This window comes from Canis aureus, chromosome 29, assembly GCF_053574225.1.
Source record: "Canis aureus isolate CA01 chromosome 29, VMU_Caureus_v.1.0, whole genome shotgun sequence".
Taxonomy (NCBI): Eukaryota; Metazoa; Chordata; class Mammalia; order Carnivora; family Canidae; genus Canis; species Canis aureus.
In genome coordinates, this window is record NC_135639.1 from 24,099,116 (window position 1) to 24,120,330 (window position 21,215).

At 39.9% G+C, this 21,215-nt stretch overlaps 1 protein-coding gene across 2 annotated transcripts in view; it reads right to left on the reverse strand.

Annotated features, from left to right (window-relative positions):
* SORCS3 (sortilin related VPS10 domain containing receptor 3) overlaps positions 1 to 21,215 on the reverse strand; it is a 586,644-nt gene that overhangs the window by 256,729 nt on the left and 308,700 nt on the right. For both annotated transcript variants that reach the window (XM_077877720.1, XM_077877721.1), the window contains exon 4: positions 20,005 to 20,163. In XM_077877720.1, the coding sequence (XP_077733846.1) occupies positions 20,005 to 20,163 (159 nt within the window). The remainder of the gene's footprint in view (positions 1 to 20,004; positions 20,164 to 21,215) is intronic.

A 21,215-nucleotide genomic window follows, 5' to 3' on the forward strand; every position in this document is an offset into this window, starting at 1 on the left:
AAAGAAACAAATAACTGCCCTGTGGAGAGGAAAATCAAAGTTAGCCCAGCCAGTTCAGACACCAAATCATATGAAAAGGGGTGTCATCTACTTGCTGTGGGGCCCGGTATCAGGCAGAACTGGTTTCTGCCAAGCAGAGATATCACAATGAGGAGGGACTTAGCTTATGCATAACACCATTTTCCATAGGATTCTCACAACACGCCTGTGAGCTCTCCATCATTATTCTCATTCTACAGAAAATGAAGCAGGCTCAGAGAAGCTAAGCCATTCACTCAAGGTAACACACATCTGGAAAAAAGAAAAGCATAGGATAAAAATCTAGGAATTTTGAGTTCAAGTCCAGTTCTCTTTCCAGAGCTTAGTACTATATTCCCCAAGGATGCCCATTTTCAGCTGCATATTAACTACGAGGTGTCCTCTAAAGTACTGATTCTTCTTAACTGAGCCTCTTTGTTCATAACTGACTTGTCACCAAGTATGCACTGGGCACCTAATAAGTACACTTAGCAGGTTCCTTTCTTTAGTGAAATCCTCTTCCTCCCCTAAAACTCAACTCCCTTCCTCCCCCAATATTTTGCAGTCTTCAAAAACCCTTCCCTGCTTGTGGCTTCAGGAAGTCACTGGTTCCTAAGGTTCCAATGGCAGCATAGGTGATTAACAGTTTGTGCCTTTTTGTCTCACACCAGACTAAGCCACTTCAGGGAAGGTCTGAGTCTGACTCATCATTATAGTTATATAAGCACTGTATACAATTATTTAAACCCTTCAAGTCTTCAGCAGAGGTTTGCAGAATGCAAAGGTAGGGTCTAGCATAAGGAAAGTGGGATCTTGTTACAGAGCCAAGATGTACACACAAAACAAACGTTGAAGAACAGGAAACGATTAAATGCTAAACTGTGTCCTGGATTTTAGCTGCTGTAGAGCTAATCTCCAAGGGACAGTCCCCAGAAAACAAAAAGCACACATCTATATCCCCCTTATCCTCAATGCCTGATGCACCTTCTTCTTCCCTCAAGGACTGGAAGCATCCACAAAGAGCTGTTTCTGATTACCATAATAAAGGGGTGTTAGATTCAGATTATCGCCCGGCCTAGAATGGACTTCTTCATTGGGGTAAGACCATTAATGGAAAGGTCAAGTTTCATACCAGAGACACAGAGCCAGAGAAAAACTTTCGCATCTGAAATTCTGAAACAAATTGGATGCTCATATGAAATTGATGAAAGACAAAATTGAAATTCCCTTTAGATTTTTAATGGTTAGTTCATGGTCAAGAAGTGACTTATTCAAATAGCCTTTGTTATTTTAAATAGACAGTTACCAACCTCCACATGGACTGTGTTAAAAAGAAAAGAAATAATTTCCCATCTCTACACAATAAAACACAAATTCCTTAGGTTAATGCCAAATCCACCTCCCATCCAAGCTGACCACATACTCACTTTCTGACTATACTTCCTTTGCTCCCCATCCTGCAGTCTGTGCCCCAGCCAAACTAAAGGACTTGCTAAATTTAGTTATACTTTCCAGGAACCAATCTCCCAAAAGCCACTTTTTTTTCATCTTCCACTGCGCTGTCTCCATGTCTCTCCACTGAACTAAAGTACACAGTATGATGAGAGGGGGGAAGTTTGTACTTACTTGACATTTCAAAGTCACATTTTAATAGTATGGATTTTTTTTTTTTTTGCTACTATTAATTCTTGATTCTCACAGTCTCTTAATGGCTTCAAAATACTTTTTTACACATTAGGTAATTTTCACACTTCTCTGAAACTAGTCAAAATAGTTCCATTTTACAAGTGAAGAGTTACAAAAAGTGTAGTCAGTCACAAAGAATCAGAATATGGCCGATTTTGGTAATTGTTCAATATGCACTTAAGAACAATGTGTATTCTGCTTTTTTGGGGTGAAGTGTTCTATCAAAATCGATTAGGTCAAGTTAGTTGATTGTGTCATTCAATTTTTCTACATCCTTACTGATTTTTCTTTCTACTTGTTCTATAAAGTACCAAAAAAAGATTAAAGTATTGAATTTTTAAGTGCCATTTAAAAAAAGTCACAGGGCAGCCCTGGTGGCTCAGCAGTTTAGTGCCACCTTCAGCCCAGGGCCTGATCCTGGAGACCTGGGATTGAGTCCCACGTCAGGCTCCCTGCATGGAACCTGCTTCTCCCTCTGCCTGTGTCTCTGCCTCTATCTCTCTCTCTGTGTCTCTCATGAATAAATAAATAAAATCTTTTTTTAAAAAAGGCACATCTATTACAATGTTTAGGGATAAATCTAGCAAAAGAGTGCAAGAACTATAAACTAAAAACTGTAAAGTATCACTGAATTAAATTAAAGGAAACCTAAGTAAGTGGAGAGAGATAATGATGTGGCTATGAATCAGAAAATATTTGTCAAATGTCCAATTGATCTGTACTGCAATTGATCTATTGACTTGATATAATCTCAATCAAAATTCTAGAAGAGTTTTCTGGAAGATAGAAATTGACAAGTTGATTCTCAAATTCATATGAAAATGCAAAATATTTAGAATGATGAAGAGAATTTTCATAAAGAACAACCTGGAAGACTTACACTTCTGGACTTCAAGACTTTTATAAAACTATGATAATTAAGATAATGTAATGTTGGTTTCAAGATAGAAAACTAGACAAATGGAATAGAACAGAGTCCAGGAAAACACTTGCATGTACATGGACAATCGATTTCTGACAAAAAAGCAAAGCCAATTCAATGGAGATATTGATAATAATAAACTTTGTCTCATACCTCTCAAACACCATACACAAATTTAACTCAAAATACATCATAGTCTAAATATAATACATTAAGCTATAAAACATCTAGCCATAGCCATGAACAGAAGAAAAAAATCCTTGTGACCTTGACTTAGGCAAAGATTTCTTAGATATGACCCCAAAAGCATAATCCCAAAATAAATAATTAACAAAATACACTCCATCAAAATTACAACCCTCCTTACTGAAAGACACTTAAGAGAATTAAATGGCAAGCCATGGAATAGGAGAAAATATTTACAAACTACATATATAAAAAAGGACTTTTATCTAGAATATAGAATGGCTTTCAACATTCAATAACAATGCCAAAACAATTTTTCAGCAGGCAAAATATTTGCCCAGAGACTTCACCAAAGGAAATTATGTAGATCATAAGCAAGCACATGAAAAGATGCTCACCACAGCTAAGTTACTAAGAGAATGAAAGTTAAAATCACAGTGAGATACAACTGCATGCTTTTTAGAATCTAGGCTAAAATGGAAAAGACAGACCATAATCAGGGATAATAAGGATATGGAGCACCTGCATGTCTCATGCACTATTCGTGGAAGTGTAAAATGGTACAAACACTTTGGAATATAGTTCGCCATTTCATAAACATTGGAAGCTACATCTACCACATGACTCAGTCATTTTACCACTCAGTATTTGTCCAACAGAAATAAGAGTATATAGCCATATAAACACTTGTACAGGAATGGTAACAGCAGCTTTATGTGTAATAACCAAAACCTGCATTCAAACCAAATCTCCGTTCATGGGTGAATAAACAACCCAATTTTGGTTTATCCATAAAATGGAATGCTACCCAGCAAATAAATCAACAAATAAATACTCATACACACAGCAACACAGATGAGTCTCAAAATAATTGTAAGAGAAAAAAGCCATGCAAACAATTGAGCATATACTGTATGATTCCTTTTACAAAAACTCTACAGAATGCAAGCGATCCTATAAATCAGGCAAACTATGGGATAGGTATAGGATATGACAGTGAGCAAGTCCCCAACTGTGACTCTGGTGGCAGTGGAGTAATGAGGAAGGGTGGGAGGAAGGAACTATGAAGGAGCACAAGGAAACTGCAGACCAGGGGTGGGTGATGGCTATGCTCATTTTCTTGACTGTAGTTGAGACTGTGTGGGTATCTTCACATCAACACTTATCCACTGTGTATACTTTAACTTCTGCTCTTATTGAATGTCAATTATACCTCGATAAAGTTTTTATGGAAATCTGAGAGCGACAAGGGGTGCCTGGATGGGTCAGTCAGTTGAGCATCTGACTCCTGCTTTTGGCTCAGGTCATGATCTCAGGTTGTGAGATCGAGTCCTGTGTCAGCCTCTGTGATGGGCATGGAGCCTGCTTAAGACTCTCTCTCTCCCTCTGCCCCTCCCCATGACTGCTCTCTCTCTTTCCCAAAAAGAAAAAGAAAAAGAAAGAAAGAAAGAAAGAAAGAAAGAAAGAAAGAAAGAAAGAAAGAAAAAGAAAGAAAAAGAAATCTGAAGGCAACTCATACAGTGGCCTTAGCTTTACTTTAATAATATATATATTTTTAAAGATTTTATTTATTTATTCATGAGACACACACACACACACAGAGAAAGAGAGAGAGAGAGAGAGAGGCAGAGACACAGGCAGAGGGAAAAGCAGGCTCCATGCAGGGAGCCCAACGCAGGACTCGATCTGGGGTCTCCAAGATCATGCCCTGGGCCAAAGGCAGCACTAAACCGCTGAGCCACCTGGGCTGCCCATACTTTAATAATATTTATGAGCACTTAAAAATGTTTAACTTCAAAAGAATATCTTAACTCTTTGAGTACAGTAATAATATCAAACATTTCTGAGGCTAGGTCAGAGTTTCTCCCCAATATATGCTATTTTAACAATCAATACTTTCATTTTGTGGCACTTGTCAGAACTGCCATCAATTGCCTATTTGATCAGTGTGTCTCTTTCCATGCCCACAGAGCTTGTATCAGTACCCTGAATTACCGAATCCCTAAGTCCTGGCACCTAGTAAATTCTCAGTAAATATTTGTTGAATGTAATACTTGACCTGGTATCTGTCTGATAAAGAGCAGGCTGTTGATACTTTCAATGACATACACTTAAAGCAAAGAAATGGTTTTTGCTCTCTGTACTTTTCATTTTCCCATTTACCTTATCATTTTTTCACTTGAGAAAAAGTTGTGGGTTTTTTTTTTTTTTTCAGTATTTTAAAACATGAATCTGTTGGGATTTGTTAGACTCTGGTCTCTGTTAGTAGGTTCCCTGGGAGGAAAAAAGACAAACACCGTAGCATAATTTCAGTGATTTTTAATGACTGATGGTGTGATACCATTAGTGGAGATCACACAAATAATATCAGCTTACGACTTGACAATTAAACTGGCAATGTCAGCATCCAAAAAGGGAAAGAGGTTGTATAAACCTAAGGGAAGACAGAATGCATCACAAGTAATGATCTACTAGTGAAACTGGAAAGCTCCCTTTGGGGGTTGAAGCCTCTGGGCTAGAAGGTTTCAGAGCCCCTCCAGGCCTGATAGACCCGGGAGAGTGGATTCCTCAGCCACCTTCCTACATCTTAATTATGAAAACACTCAAGTTCAATATTAGTACAACAATATTTGAAGAAAGGAAAGTTAATATATCTTTTTTCCCTCACTCTTTCCCCAGCTGCCTATTACAAAGCTTCTAGATTACAACCTCTGGTATCTCTACCAAGCACTTTAAATTAAAAAGTCTCCATTTTAAAGAGCCTTGTTTCAATAACTTAGACAGCTACTGCTGGCTGCTGCCTCCGGCACTCAGAGCAGCTGAGGGAGGCAACGGGGCAAAATGTCAGAAAAGCAGCTAACGGGAAAAGTGACCACAAAGGAAGGTCATTATCCCCTCCATGGTACACTTCAGCAGCAATGCACACCAGGGTCTCCCCTCCACCACTGTGTGCTTTTGAGAAACAGGCATCTCCTTTGTCAGGAATGAAACATGCTGCGGGCACAACCCTCAGCCTTAGATATTCTTTCAGGCAATCAGCCTATCAGATCGATGGTGTCCTTTTGGCTCTTGTCATGGTCAGAGTCATCAGGCACTCTTCCTCCCTGTGACTTTATGCAGTCACAAAGTCTGCTTCTATTTTCAAATCATACCATAATTTGTCCCCTTTCTTTTCAACCCCATAATTATTACCTTAATGCAAGTACTATTTATCTCTTGTCCAGGGACAATTTAAGATCATTACATGTTGTAAACACTGAGAAAAACATTGGTCCCACAATCCCTTAGGTACTTATAAAATGTAAAACCATAAAATAAAAAGCTTTCCATGTGCTGAAATGAATAGCTTCTCTCCAGATTTTTCTCAAAAATCTAGGTAAGTTCAGTTACATTTCCACAGGCAATCTTAACCAGGGAAAGCTTTCTCTAGAAAGTCTTTGTTTTCGGACTAGCCAGATGAAGAAGGGGAAAAGGTCTCCCAGAGGGAGGCGCATGTTCCAAAGTATTCTGGTGTGAAACAAGAGGGTGCATTACCTGTTGCATGAGTTAGGGGAGTGCCTAGAAAGAGGTGTAGGAAGTCAGACAGGATCCAAACTATGATGATCAACGTACTAAGCTAAATTCATCCTCCAAATGACAGGGAAGCCAACAATTAATTTTAAGAACAAACTGATGGCTGCCAAAGGGGAGGAAAGGTATTGGTAAAATGGGTGAAGGGGAGAGATCCAGGTCTCCAGTTATAAAATGAGTAAGTCCTGGAAATAAATGCACAGCCGAATGATTACAGTCAATGGTATTGTGATAGTGATATAATAGGACAGATGGTAGCTACAATCGTGGTGAACATGGCATAATGTATAAACTTGTCAAATCACTAAGTTGTACACCTGAAACTAATGTATCATTGTGTGTCAATTGTACTCAAAAGAGAAGAAGAAAAGGAGGAGGAGGAGGAGGAGAAGGAGGTGGAGGAGAGAAAGAAGAAAGAGGACAGGGAGAGGAGGAGGAAGAGGAAGATCTGTAACACATTCAGGTCAAAGAAATCTCTTTCTGTAACTTCTGGCACATCTCAGATCTACTGACATTTTCAAGTGCAAAGAAAGAATAAAAATAAAATACCAAAATAAAACCAAACTAAACAAATCTAGATTATACAAGCACATAGCCATGACTCTAAAGGATAAGTTTCCATCTCAGACTTCTTTCACTCTGTTCCCTCAAAGTTCTTCCCAGTGGTTTTCTTGGCCTGGGTGCCATCTTTTCTGTTGTGCCCTCTATGATTTCCTAACTTTAGCCAGAGTCAAGGCCAAAGATCAGTTTGAAACCTTCCTGACCAGTCTCAGGACCTCTCATGTGGCTCTGATTTCCATCTTAGGGATAAGTCCCACCCTCAGTTCATTACCTCCCCTTCATTTCAAATCCTTTCTGGTGGTTGGTTCCACTCCATATGCCTCAGGAACATCTGAGGCTACAAAACAGGAAGGGACTCTTACTCTGCCCTCACACAGGATGGTGGAGACCCAAAGCTCAATAAGACTTCCATCACTCACCAACCTTGACATGTGAATATGTTATGGGTGGACTGTGTCCCCTCTAAATGCATATGTTGAAGTCTTCACCCCCGTTACCTTAGAATGTAACTGTATTTGGAGACAGGCCCTTTAAAGAGTGAGTTAAATTAAAATTAGGTTATTAGGGTTGGCCCTAATGCACTATGACTGGTCTCCTTATTAGAAGAGGAGATTAGAAAAAAAAGAAGAGGAGATTAGGACATAGATACACAGAGGAAAGACCATGTGAAGATGCAGGGAGAATAGGTCCATCCATAAACCAAGGGGAGAGACCTCAGAAGAAACTAATCCTTGATCTGAGACTTCTAACTTCCAAAACCGTGAGACCTTATATTTCTATTGCTTAATCCACCTAGTCTGTGATACTCATTAGGGCAGGCCTAGCTAAATAATACAATGTGTGACAAGACAGAGAAGTTTTTTTTTTTTTCTACCAGAATTCCTCTCAGGAGGACCTCTTCTTACTCCAGGACTTCATGGATCAATGTAAAGACGAGTCAAAAGTATAGCCTGGATGGCCTGAATCTGGGTCTGTGGAAGCCTGGGCATCCAAGAAGCAGGCACAGTCAAGCTGAGGATTTTGCCTGCTGTGGGACAGAAGACCTACTGAGGCTTCGGGAAGGGTCAGGAAGGGTATCAGTTTCCTATCACTGCTATAACAAATTACCACAAACCTAGTGGCTGAAGATAACCCACATTTATTAATTTTTAAAAATAATTTAGAGAAGATAAGTTTAATTTATAAATATAAATACAATTTATAGACTATAAAATATTTTCTGGAAGTCAGAAATCTGAAATCAGTCTCAGATTAAAATCAAAGTATCCACATGGCAGCAATTCCGTTTGGAGGCTCCAGGAGAGAATCCTCATCTTTTCCAATGTCTAGAGGCCACCTGCATTCCCTGCCCTCATGGCACCAACTCCAAAGACTATCACTCCAACTTCTGTTTCCATTGTCCTATTTCTTTGACTCTTCCTTTTTTGCCCTACTCTATAAGAACCCTTGTAATTACACTGGGCTCACCTGGGTAATCCAGGATAATCTCTCCATCTCAAGATCTTTAACTTAAACACATCTGCCCAGTCCCTCCTGCTCTGTAGGGAAATTCACAGGTTCTGGGGATTCACAGGTGGACATCATTGTGGGAGAGGGCATCATGCAGCTTCTGGTTTTCCTCACCAGAGGGTGGCATGACGAAGAAGAAACCAGGAACATGGAAATGTTGAAGGGAATTTGCTGAGTGGAAACCTATGTGCTATGATCCTTAACACCATGATTCTTTAGTGACACTATCTAATCACAAAATGTTTGGTATAGTTGGTTACAGTTTCCCCCAAGAGCAGTCAGTGACATAAGAATTAAGTGGTCTAATTGGGAGGTGGTCTGGGAGTAGAGAAATTACCCAGACAATGGAAGGCAGTTGATACATGGTATATTATAAAGCCACCTAACTCTGTGGGCAACTAAAGCTTACCTGCAATGGGAAATTCTGGAAAAAGGTCTATAACACTTGGCTCAGAGAGAAGTGAGGAAACAAGAGGATCTATACACCAAATTCTGTTGGTCATTGGCTCAAGACTCTTCCCACATGTTGGCTTCCTGGCACTTCTACTGCATAATGTGCAGAGGAGTGGGGTAGCCTCTAGAGGGTCTGAAAATAGGCTTTCAGCAAAGAAATGCAAATCTTAGCAATCAGATGTCAGTGGGACCACTCTGGAGTGGAAATACCAAATGCATATGGACAGGACATCAACAGTGTCTGTTAAAATTAGATTTCTCATGGAAACCAATGACATGGCTGAGTTTTACATCCTCATTGATGTGGGGTTGAAATAGTCCATAAACATGAGGTAACAGCTGACATCTGGAATAGACAGAGAATAAATATCAGCAAAGCAGTGGCTTCTGTGCTTGTCTTGTACCTTATGCATACAGAACTACCATCATTACAACTCTTCTGTAAACTTCGACACAAAAAGCAGCCTCGAAATCCTTGCTATCTGGCTCCAGCTCAGGACTTCTGTGGAGTCCCCATTTTCAGAATTTTCCTGGTATGAAGCCAGTATTCCCCTCCTCTCCCACTCCCACAACATTTGGCTTAGACAGAACATCAATCTGCACTGCCACACATCTCTATTGCTCTTTTGAGTAGATGAAAATATATTGGATAGAGTTTCTCCCCACCTACTACTTCCTCCCTTGATTAAAAAAGAAAATTAAAAAAGAAATGACAAAAAGAAAAACCTCCAACTGTTATTTGCTCCTTCCATTTCACTCCTAGTCTTCAGTCCTTCTCTACCCCCAGCCAGAAATCAGGCATTTCTGGAGCTTCCACGTCCACATACATGAGACAATATGCATGCATGTGGATACTTTTAAGTAAGAAGTCAATGCTCTAGAATTTAATTTTCTCTTCTCACATTAAACCTGCCATCTTCACATAATCAGAGTGATAAATGCAGAGTCAGACTTCGTCTTCATGACATTAATACCCATCAGGACTTCAAATGCAAACAATTGTGACATTCGACTTTATAAAAATTACCAAGTGCACCAACTCTGCTTAATTAAACCATTTAAAAGTTGCTTTTGTTACATTTAATGAATGATATATTATACTGCAATGAAACATGCAGCAATACAAATACTTCACAATGCTTCCAATTAAGACTCACTTCACTTATGCCAATTGACAACACAAGTGTTCCACACTTCATTCAGTTTGTGCATTTTAAATGAACTGGTTAGTGAGAAGGGTGCTTCTGTGCTAATGAGTTTTGTAATCAAGGCATCTATTTTAATTTCAAATTGGCTAGATTGGGGGAAATTGCTAGACTAAATGACTGGTACTAATTAGGATTATAAAAATATTCATCATGCCATGGAATTAACATGGGGGTCTGATTTTCCTACATTTGCATATTGCTTGAGTTTTGGGGGAAAAAAATCTTGACAAATTGTCTTCTCTTTAGTAAATTGAACAAACACTATATCTGTTTTAGCCCTTCTTTTCATTTAAAGCATAATACATATTCATGATTTGTAAATGAAGTTAAATGATTTCAACTTCTATCTTCATTACCATATTAAAGATGTTGTCTCCATAAACTTCCTTAAAAAACTTCAAATCATAGTATTACCTATTTAAATGGCAAACTCTTTGGTTTAATCTACATATTAACCCACATGTTCGAACAAATTAACGGGCAGAGAGCAAAAATGGACAAAACCTGGGGAAAAAAAAAAAAACCAACACAACTGCCTTGTTGTTTCTTTTTCTGCTTGAGGCAGAATTAATTAGTCCTATGGCCTAACATCAGTAAGCAGTTTGATGGCTTCCGGCCTCAAGGTCCCGCCTGGAAAGTGCTATCAGCTAAGGGATGTGACAAAAGAACTGGATCCATCTGAAGGCCTAGTCTTGGTATGGCTGATTTTGTTATCGCATCATTACAGTGTTTTCTGGGGCTAGGATTCAGTGTGAGCTGGCCCATATGCATTTCTGCCCAGAGGAGGTGGTAAATCTATCTACTCATGAGGGAGAGTGAGGTGTGGTGAGTCATAGTGGGGGATCTCAGGAAGGCGGAAGATAGAGAGCAGGCCAGGCCCCTCAATGGGTAATGACCCTGAGCAAGTTAACATTGCTCTTAAAAGTCATATGCTCACCTGTAATTCGGAAATACTACTATCCACCTTCCAGGCTCCCATGAGAATTCAATATAATAATGTACATAAAAGCCCCTGTCACTGCCCATACATAGGAGATATTTGAAGTCATAAATCTCCATTTCTGAGAAGCACCTATATGTCCAATACTGAATAACATAACACGGGTGTGTAAGAGTTACTCAGCACAGACCTTAATTCACTGCATATGTCTACACCCCTTAGCTCCAAAGTATTTGTTTCCATTACAGCTGTCAAATCAAATAACCAAATACTAATTCAATTTTTGGGTATAGTCGCAAAATTCATTTGAAAAACTACCAGAATAAATCACTTCCTTAACATCTATCTATAGTGGATGTTTCTAAATAATAAGACCTATATATATTGCTGAGTTGTAAATAATATAGATTGAGGTTATATCCAACAAGAGTACACTTTTTGTTACGAGAAACAAACATAATTTCTAGACTTTCACAGTTTAAAAGGGACCAGAGTGAAAAGCAAAGCTTAAGGAAAGAGAAATCTTAGACTCAATGTACTATTAGTTCAGGGAAATTTCCCTCTGCACCACACTATCTCTTGAAAAGGTATTTAAATTATGATTTGAGACAATTTTACCCAACGTGACCCTATTCACACCTAAAAAGTTTTTTAAGAGCACCTTCTAATTACTAGGACTGAACATAAGCTATTTAAAGTAGATTACTTTTCAGAATTTTTTCAATTATAAAAGTAATCTAATGAAATAACAGAAAACTTAGAAAACAAATGGTATGGAAAAAATGCACAAACATAATTCCATCATCCGAAGAGAATCCAGGAAATATTTGGGAATATTCCAAATCCCAATCCTTTTAAAATTTTTCTACTTCCCTCCTTATTTGCTCCCTTTCTTCCTCTCTTTACCTTATTTTATTTTTTGCATATCTGTATTCAGATAGCACAACTTTACTTAACACGTCTCATGCATGAATGTGTATATACATATGATATATATGATCTTATATATGTGTATATATATATCATAATATATATGATTCATATATATCATGCATGTAATAGGACATATATATATATATATTAAACAGGAGCTAAGGTGTATCTATGTTGCTACACGGTCATCATAACCACAATTTTGATGGGTGCATAATATTCTGGCAAATGTATGGACCATGATTTAAAGTCTCTTTTTTTTTAAGATTTTATTTATTCATGACAGACACAAAGAGAGAGAGAGAGAGAGAGAGAGAGAGAGAGAGAGGTAGAGAGAGAAGCAGGCTCCATGCAGAGAGCCTGACATGGGACTCGATTCCAGGTCTCCAGGATCAGGCCCTGGGATGAAGGAGGAGCCAAACCACTGAGCCACCTGGGCTGCCCCTGATTTAAAGTCTCTTAATGTTAGACATTCAGTAAGTTTCCATGCAGTTTTTCCCTTTATGAATGACTATGATTAACATAATCATACCTAAAGCTTTGTGGTATTTGGTATTATTCTCTTGGTACAGTCTCAGAACTGGAGTAACTGAATCACTGAATCAAAGTTATGAGGATACAATATACCTTTTTATTAAAAAAAAACAGATTTATTTATTTATTTGGAGAGAGAGAAAGTCTTTGGGTGGGGGTGCACAGGAAGAGAGAATCTCCAGCAGACTCCCAGCTGAGCAAGGAACTCAATGCAGGGCTGGATCCCCAAACTCTGAGATCATGACCTGAGCTGAAATCAAGAATTGGACACTTAACCAACTGAGCTCCCCAGGTGCCCCTCAACTTTGCCGACACTAAGTATCCTCTTTATGATACAGAAAGGAAAACATTTTTGAAAATGAAACCTGTAGGGCAGCCACTGTGGCTCAGCAGTTTAGCACCGCCTTCAGCCCAGGGCAGAATCCTGGAGACCCGGGATCGGGTCCCATGTCGGTCTCCCTGTATGGAGCCTACTTCTCCCTCTGCCTGTGTCTCTGCCTCACTCTCTCTCTCTCTGTGTCTCTCATGAATAAAGAAATAAAATCTTTTTTTTAAAAAAAAAAAAGGAAATGACACCTGTGAAATTAATTTTAGAGGGTAATTTTTAAAAAATTTTCTTACGAATGTTCTGTATGAATTGGGCTTATTCAATATCAATGAATTATTGCTTTTGAGGCAGAATTAATTAGACCTATGGCCTAATCCAATTCTCTAAAGTTAATATTTTTAAATTCTCATTCTCTGTCATATTCCTCACCTGCTGTCTTCTAAGGACTTCATCTTTGTCTATTCCATCACCAGGTTAGCCAGAAATCAGCTGCATGTCATTACAAATGACCCTGACTGGCGCAAAGTTGAGGCAACACCCATGGTCTGACATAATATTGATGGTCAGGCAAAGGAGTTTGCCTTCCTGAAAGACATCTTGGCAATGTGCATCAGGAGACCTACAAAGGGGAGCCTGGGAGGCTCAGTCGGTTAAACGGCCAGGCTCTTGATTTTGGCTCAGGTCATGGTCACAGAGTTGTGGGATTGAGACCCACATCAAGCTTTGTGCCCAGTGGGGTGTCTGCTTGAGGATTTTCTCTCTCTCCCTCTTCCTCTGCCCCTTCCCCCCCATGTTCTCCCTCCCCCACTTTCTAAAATAAATAAATATTTTTAAAAAAATGACCCTGACTGATAGCAGCCCCCTCTAGGAGTGAAAGATAATGACTGCACATTGCGCAAGGGGATTCTGGGAAGCCAGTCACGTGCTCCTTAATCAGGGTGCTAGTCTCATAGGTTTATTCAGTTTATGAACATTCACTGAGCTCATGAGATGTGCACTTTCCTCTAGGTATGCAATACCTTGCCTTAAAAGGTTTAGACTTTAAAAGGCCATGTGCTGCCATACCAGGGTGAGGGGTCAAAATGGAGGCAGAGAATGAAGGCGACATAGAAGATACGGTCAGGTCTGGTAGACAGGGTCCTAAGTCTAGAGATGCTTGTCAAGGAAGGGATAAGCAGAAGAGTTCCTGAGTCCCACAGGAAAACTGGAAAGGGAGGGTCAGAATCAGGCAGAGTCAGAGTTAGGGCAGCAATGGGAACACAAAAGATCCGGGCATGTGTGAAGACACAGTCACTGTGTACAGGAAATGGGTGGGAGAAGGTCAAGAAGGCTGTGAAGCTCTCCACCTCCTTCCCACCTGCAGCTATAATCACTTCTTCACCGAAATACTGTGGCTGAGTTTCTACCCTGAGAGCATAACTGCTTTGGAAACAGTGTTGGGAAAATGTCCCTGACTACCCAAGATAATACATAAATACGCTACATCTCCCATTAATTATTTTAGCAAATGTTCGTTTCCCTGGCAGAAATGTGTCAGCTTACCAAAAGGGACACTTAGAAGGTAAAGGCAGAGCACACACGCCGAGACATGATACAGAAAAGCAGGTTTGGGAAGACAAAACCCACCAGATCCATAATTTTGTTGCAGGTTGTTCCTTTGAGCTAATGTTCTCATGAGCAAAGGTACCATCGGTGGAGACTTTTCCTGCATGACCCTCACTAAATGCAAGTTAATACTGTATGGTCAACTAGTTTCGTCATTCAGAACTCAGCTCGGAGAGATTAATGGTGATATCTGAATAACAGAGAGGTTGCTCCACCTCCTTAATAAAACACAGGGCCATTCTTGGTCCACTCTTTGTTTTCACCTACATGCAAGTGGCCTCATGGAAACCAGTGTTTCTATGGTGATGGAGATCGCACATCCCCACATCCCCACTGTACTGCCAAGATATCCTGAAGAGGAGTCAGCGTGATGTAGGTGAGTGGGGCTCTGGATTTTCTTTCTCTTAAATGACACAGAAATGGTTTTATAGTTATGGAAGGGACCTTGTGAAACTGCAATGTTTTTCTCGAAATAGAAGGTGCCCTTCGGTAGGACTCTCATTCCATGGAGGATGTGCTTCAAAACCACGGTCATCCCTCGTTAATCCCCTGCAGCTTTATCCCCACCAGGTGGAGAGATAGAAAGCCGGTTTCTGCCAATGGCTACAGTGGAACGTTGTCATCACCTGCTAATCCCGGAGCTCTGAATACAATTACATTTCTAATCTGAGGGTTTACAGGAGAATACAAATGAAAGGAACAGCGTGTTTTGTATCCAGCATTCCCCAAGTACGAGTTTAAACTTCCTTTGAATTTTCAGGCCCTCCACACTCCAGATACTCTAATTTGCCAGTGTCCCGCTCATGCAGGATGCAGCAGCCCCAGTTAGGGTCCAACCGGCAAAGTCTGCATGGAACCAACGTCGCCTCTTCAGCTGTGGACTCTGTTTTGCCAGTGACCATGCCCAGAACTGCATCAGCTCCTTAACCAGCTTGTCAATCTGTCAGCTACTATTGAACATAGCTGGTAGCCAGTGATGAAAAACAACAACGAAAACAAAAAAACACCTAGCTTCCACAACCCCCAACTACTACAACAGCAGCCCTTCATTATGTGTGCTAGTGTTTCCGAAAGTGGTGTTTACGTTGAAATTATTAATTCTAGGCCAGCCTAGCCCAGAAGTGTCTGAAAAACAACAGAGTCTAAAATCCCATGGAGTTCCTCATCTCTGATCTCCAAAGCCAGCTGTATTTGTTAAAGTTTCATTTTGCCAAGAAGATAAATGATAATAGAATTTTGCAACTCCACCTCTCCCACAGAAAAATAGCTGTTTTCAGCTCTATCGCCTGTGGAAGACCCCTGTGCCAGGACATATGCATCTGTGAATACATGAGCATGTGCCCAGTTAAAAAAACAAACAAACAAACAAACACACCACCAAGTCTCTTGTCAAAATGAGGGATGTTTAAAAATCCAGCTTTCTAAAGCAATGAGAAAAACACCTACCTATTTAGAGGACTGCAATGTCCTCAAAACCTATCTCAAAGTCTTTTTTTTTAAATCTCCATTTGAATAATATTATTGAGCCCTCCAGCTAATCCAAAATATCACAACGTACTTTCAGTCATCAGTGAGGGCATAGCCTGCTGGAAACAAGAGAATCCTGCCTCTTAAATAACTGGTAAAATACATAGCCCTCCAAAGACGTTCTAGGGCTTTGATTCAAAAAGGAGAGGAAAGGAGTAGCTTTTCTTTTATTATTCCAATTTGGTCAACTGTAACCTATTACTTTTGCTGGTTGTTTTGCAAAGATTCTTATAAAGCATTTCCACAGATTCATATAGCCAAGAAAGAATCTCTTGTCTTTAGTAAGTACTGAGTTCTTTTATAATAAAATGCAAAGTGCCAGGAGAATCTATAGGACAGAAGAGACGTTGGCAAAGGAATTAGCAGGAATTGGGAAGCTCCTAGGATGGCTAGAATGGAGGACTTGGTCAAAAGCCCAGGTTAATCTGAACAGGAAACAGAAATGACTTTGCTATGTGCTATTGTGACACATCAAAATTGTAGAGCCACAGCCCTCCAAAGGGTCAAGTGCAGGGTGCATCTTTCCCTACCTCCCCACCCTTTTGCATCTTTGGAAGTTGGGACACTTGGGTGATCACCCACAATCTGTCCTTGACCAGTTCCGGGTAGCCACATTTCCTAGTTGACTCACAACCTGCTATCAAGCATCTCGAGTAACACAATACTATGTGCATGTCTCATTTTCTAGCTACCATTTTGTTCTATCCAGAAGATATTTCCTTAATTCTGCAGCAGTGCTTTTACTGAGTGAGATCTCCGGGCAAGTCTCCTGCAGCTTTGAGGTAACAATTTGGAAGGTAAAGCAATTGGATATTGTCCCTTTAAAATATCATTCAATTAGGTCTTTTGTAATACATACAACATAACGAGATAGCCTTACCAATTCTAAAGAAATTGCTAGTGCATTTCATCAAAGGCACAATAATAGAAACATTGATTCACTCTTCACCACAAACATCTCCCTTTGATGCTGCAGTTACCTTCCTACTAACACTTTTCATTTTCTCCAGAAGAAACCAGCTGCCTCAATGCATGCACATTAGAGAAGGTTCCAGTCGGAAATAAGACATTTGTATATCAATCTCAACTCCCCTATATCTCCATCCGGTGCTGCATAGCATTTCTCTTCTTGACTCTAAACCAATAAATTATTCCAAAATAAAGAAAAAGTCTTCTACATCCTGGATGATGAGGGCTAGGTGTTTTATGCCAGCTCTGCAAATGTTGCCAGGGGCATCGTCTGCCTCCTCACACCATTTATTTAAAAGAATGGCAGGGTACCAGTTAGAAACTTTATGGGCCTGAAGAACATTCAGCCACTTTATGCAAAAGATGTCAACAAGAAAGAGTACCGAAGGAATAACACATCCAGAAATGTGCAGTGTGATTAGGAAAATCCATCAACACCCACTGCCACATTTTTAAATATTTTTACTATGTAAAAAAGCAGCCACCAAGGGACGCCTGAGTGGCTCAGTTGTTAAGCATCTGCCTTCAGCTCAAGTCATATCCCAGAGTTCCGGAATGGAGCCCTGTGTTGGGCTCCCTGCTTAGTGGGGCGTCTGCTTCTCCCTCTCCCTCTGCTCTTCCCCCTGCGTTTTCTCTCTCTCTTACTTGCTCACTCTCTCAAATAAATAAATAAAATCTTTTTACAAAAGCATCCACCAAGCCTGAAAGTATTTTAAATATGTTATATCCACAAGACTACTTCATATGATCACAATGCCCCAAATGTTCTTAGTGCTATGGAGATGGAGGAAAAGATACTCCTTCTAGATATACTCAAAGCATACTATGTTTGGTTTATTAACCTTGGCATGAGATGTCTAATCTAGCTTGTCTCTATATAAGTAAAAACATAGTTTAGCATTTCTGAGTGTCATCTAAATAAATTACCATCCAGCCTTTAATGACAGCCAAAAAATTTATTTTTTTCAAATAGCCTCAAAATTCCCAGCAATACTAAGCATCTAAACTCACAGATTATATGACATTTGGCTAAGTCTTTCATACAATATCCACTTGATGCCATGAAAGAAATGTATATGCAATGGCTTTTGCTCTGCAAATGTCATGTGGCTGTCCTTAGGGGATTGCATTAAGCACCTGGCACCCACCATGAGGCTCCATTAATGAGAGATATAAAGGTTATGCTGAAATTATTGTTTAAAGGTGCTGACATGTCTCTCCCTCCCTCTCTCTCTCTCTCTCTCTCTCTCTCTCACACACACACACACACACACACATACACACACACCACATACTGAAAATCACATATTCAAATATATACTGAGGAGTAACTATCTCAGGATTTAAGAGAGAACAGAAGAAAAGAAGCTATTTCCATTAAGGTTAAACTGTGGATATCTCTATGCAAGACATGCTTATAACTATCTATTTTCTTTCATTGATTAATTCCACATTATTACACAAGAGTTTGGCATCAAGTACTGTCCTTAGGACTGCACATCATACTAAGGAAATACAAAGAATAATTCTAAAGTCCCTTTTCTAAGTATAAGTTGATCACCTCCAAAAGGCTCATTACCATAGCATTCATGCATTCATCTACTAATCTGTTTATCTCACAAATATTTAGTGAGAACCTATTAGGTACCAGATACCGTGCTAGCACAGGTGCTACGTCAAGGAGTAAAAGAAGAACTGGTGCTGCCCTCCTGGAGCTTGCAGTTCAATGAGGAACACAGATAACTGAAAGATAACATTAGTCAACATAAACTCTCAACTGTGGCCTATCCTCTGAAAGGGAAGTAGACAGCACTACAGGAAAAACCACTGAAAAGCACTTAACTTTGTCAGGGAGTTTAGGAAAGACATCCTGAGGAAGTAAATGCTAGATATGAGATCTGACAGTGACAAAGTTGACTTCAGGGAAGAAGAGTCCAGGCTCAGGAAATGGAGCCAGGGAGACATCTGGGGGGATGAACTGAAAGAGGGCCATTCAAGGGAAAGTAGTAATGGTGAGTCAAGACAGAGGAGAGACCAGCAAAGGAGGTCCTAGCAGATCCTACAGAGGACTCCGGTCTGTGTTTGGTGAGCAAGGAGAAGATGCAGAAATCCTAAGATCTACATTTGGGAAATAGATTGTTCAGGTTATAGTATAAACACACTGGAAGAGGCTCCAGTCATTGCTCAAATGAAAGATATATCCTATGCTTGAGTGGTGGTGATAATAGAAGTCCATGGAATTAAGAGATGGAGACAGAATGATATGTTACAGATGCTAGGTGAAGAACAAGGATACCTCCTAAGTTCTGACTTTTGTAAGCAACCTAATGGATACGATTAGGGAACACTGGACTAGAACCAGCTATGTTGAAGGGAGAGCAGAAGTTCACTTTTTGGAATACACTGGATCAAGAGACTTCTGAGACATAGAAGAGACAAGGTCAAGTACACAACTGGATCAATGGATCTTGAGCTCAAAGAGGAGGACTTATTGGGTCATTATATCCTGAATGGACTTTCAGAAAACCACAAAATGGATATGTTTGGGACTTCCCTTCCTTTGCTAAACTACAAACAATGGTATATTCACATTTTACCAAATCAATGTGGCATGTTATGCTGGAACGTGCCCTAGACTTAGAATCTGACAACATGCATTTGAGGTCTGGCTCTTCCAACAACTAGCTGGGCAGGATTGAACAAACACCTTAGCCCTTCTCACCTTTGTTTACTACCACCACTACAAAACTACTATGAATACACATTTCCTACTTACTTCACAGGGTGGTTTTAAAGGTCAAATGAGTAAAATTACAGAGGAAACCATCTTAAGCCTATGAAATGATAAACAGTACTGCCAAAAGTGAAATACACCTGCCTGCATATTTTGAACTAAAGAGCAGAAAGGAAAGTTCGTTGCTGCAAACAAAACGAAACCGGTTGGAATGATGAAACATTGTTGAATCCCCTCCAAAATTCAGACTAAGTAAACAAGTGCTTTCCACCAGGTGGTACCTGGGTGACAAGATGTGAATAAAAAACAGTATTTGTTCACCTTCTGATCCAGACTATAGGCCAGCACCCAGTCCTCCTGCCTGGGATGGAAGAGCAAGCTCTGGATGTAGAAAGTGAGCCGGTATTTCTGATAGGTGGCGCCCTCGTCAGAGCTGATTAAAATGCTGCTCTCCATTTCAGGATCACTAAGAAGCATGATCTAGAGAAAAGAGGGGGGAGAAAATAGAGATGGAGTTAGCATGAGAAAATAAATAGAAGAAATTAAAGCATAAATATAAAGTCATCTGTACTTGTATATCACAGCACAGAAAGGGGCGTGTGGTTCTCTATATAAAATATTGGCATTTCCTCCCTGATTTAGTCCTTCATTGCTGTATAGAGCTGGAATATTACGCATGGTTAGGTCTGCATACAAATGAGGCTTTCATTTTGCGATGTCCATCTTACAGGTACTTACATTGTTGATGTCCATCTTTTAAGTAGGGGGAGTATATTCCTATGATCTTCTGTCCCCTGACCTTAAGACCATTACACAGGCCTCTGTCTGCCCCCTCTCTCAATTCTCCAGGTCACTTTTCATCACACCATTGTTCTTGTTGCCCTTTAATCATGAAAAGGATGCCCCTCTTATCCCACTGTGTATTTTGTTCTTTCTGAATGAATTGTTTGAGTGATTTAATGACTTAAGTGTTTTCAATGATCCCTTTGTTCTAGATACTTTCCTTTTTTTTTTAATTTATTTTTTATTGGTGTTCAATTTACTAACATACAGAATAACCCCCAGTGCCCGTCACCCATTCACTCCCACCCCCCGCCCTCCTCCCCTTCTACCACCCCTAGTTCGTTTCCCAGAGTTAGCAGTCTTTACGTTCTGTCTCCCTTTCTGATATTTCCCACACATTTCTTCTCCCTTCCCTTATATTCCCTTTCACTATTATTTATATTCCCCAAATGAATGAGAACATATAATGTTTGTCCTTCTCCGACTGACTTACTTCACTCAGCATAATACCCTCCAGTTCCATCCACGTTGAAGCAAATGGTGGGTATTTGTCATTTCTAATAGCTGAGTAATATTCCATTGTATACATAAACCACATCTTCTTTATCCATTCATCTTTCGTTGGACACCGAGGCTCCTTCCACAGTCTGGCTATCGTGGCCATTGCTGCTATAAACATCGGGGTGCAGGTGTCCCGGCGTTTCATTGCATTTGTATCTTTGGGGTAAATCCCCAACAGTGCAATTGCT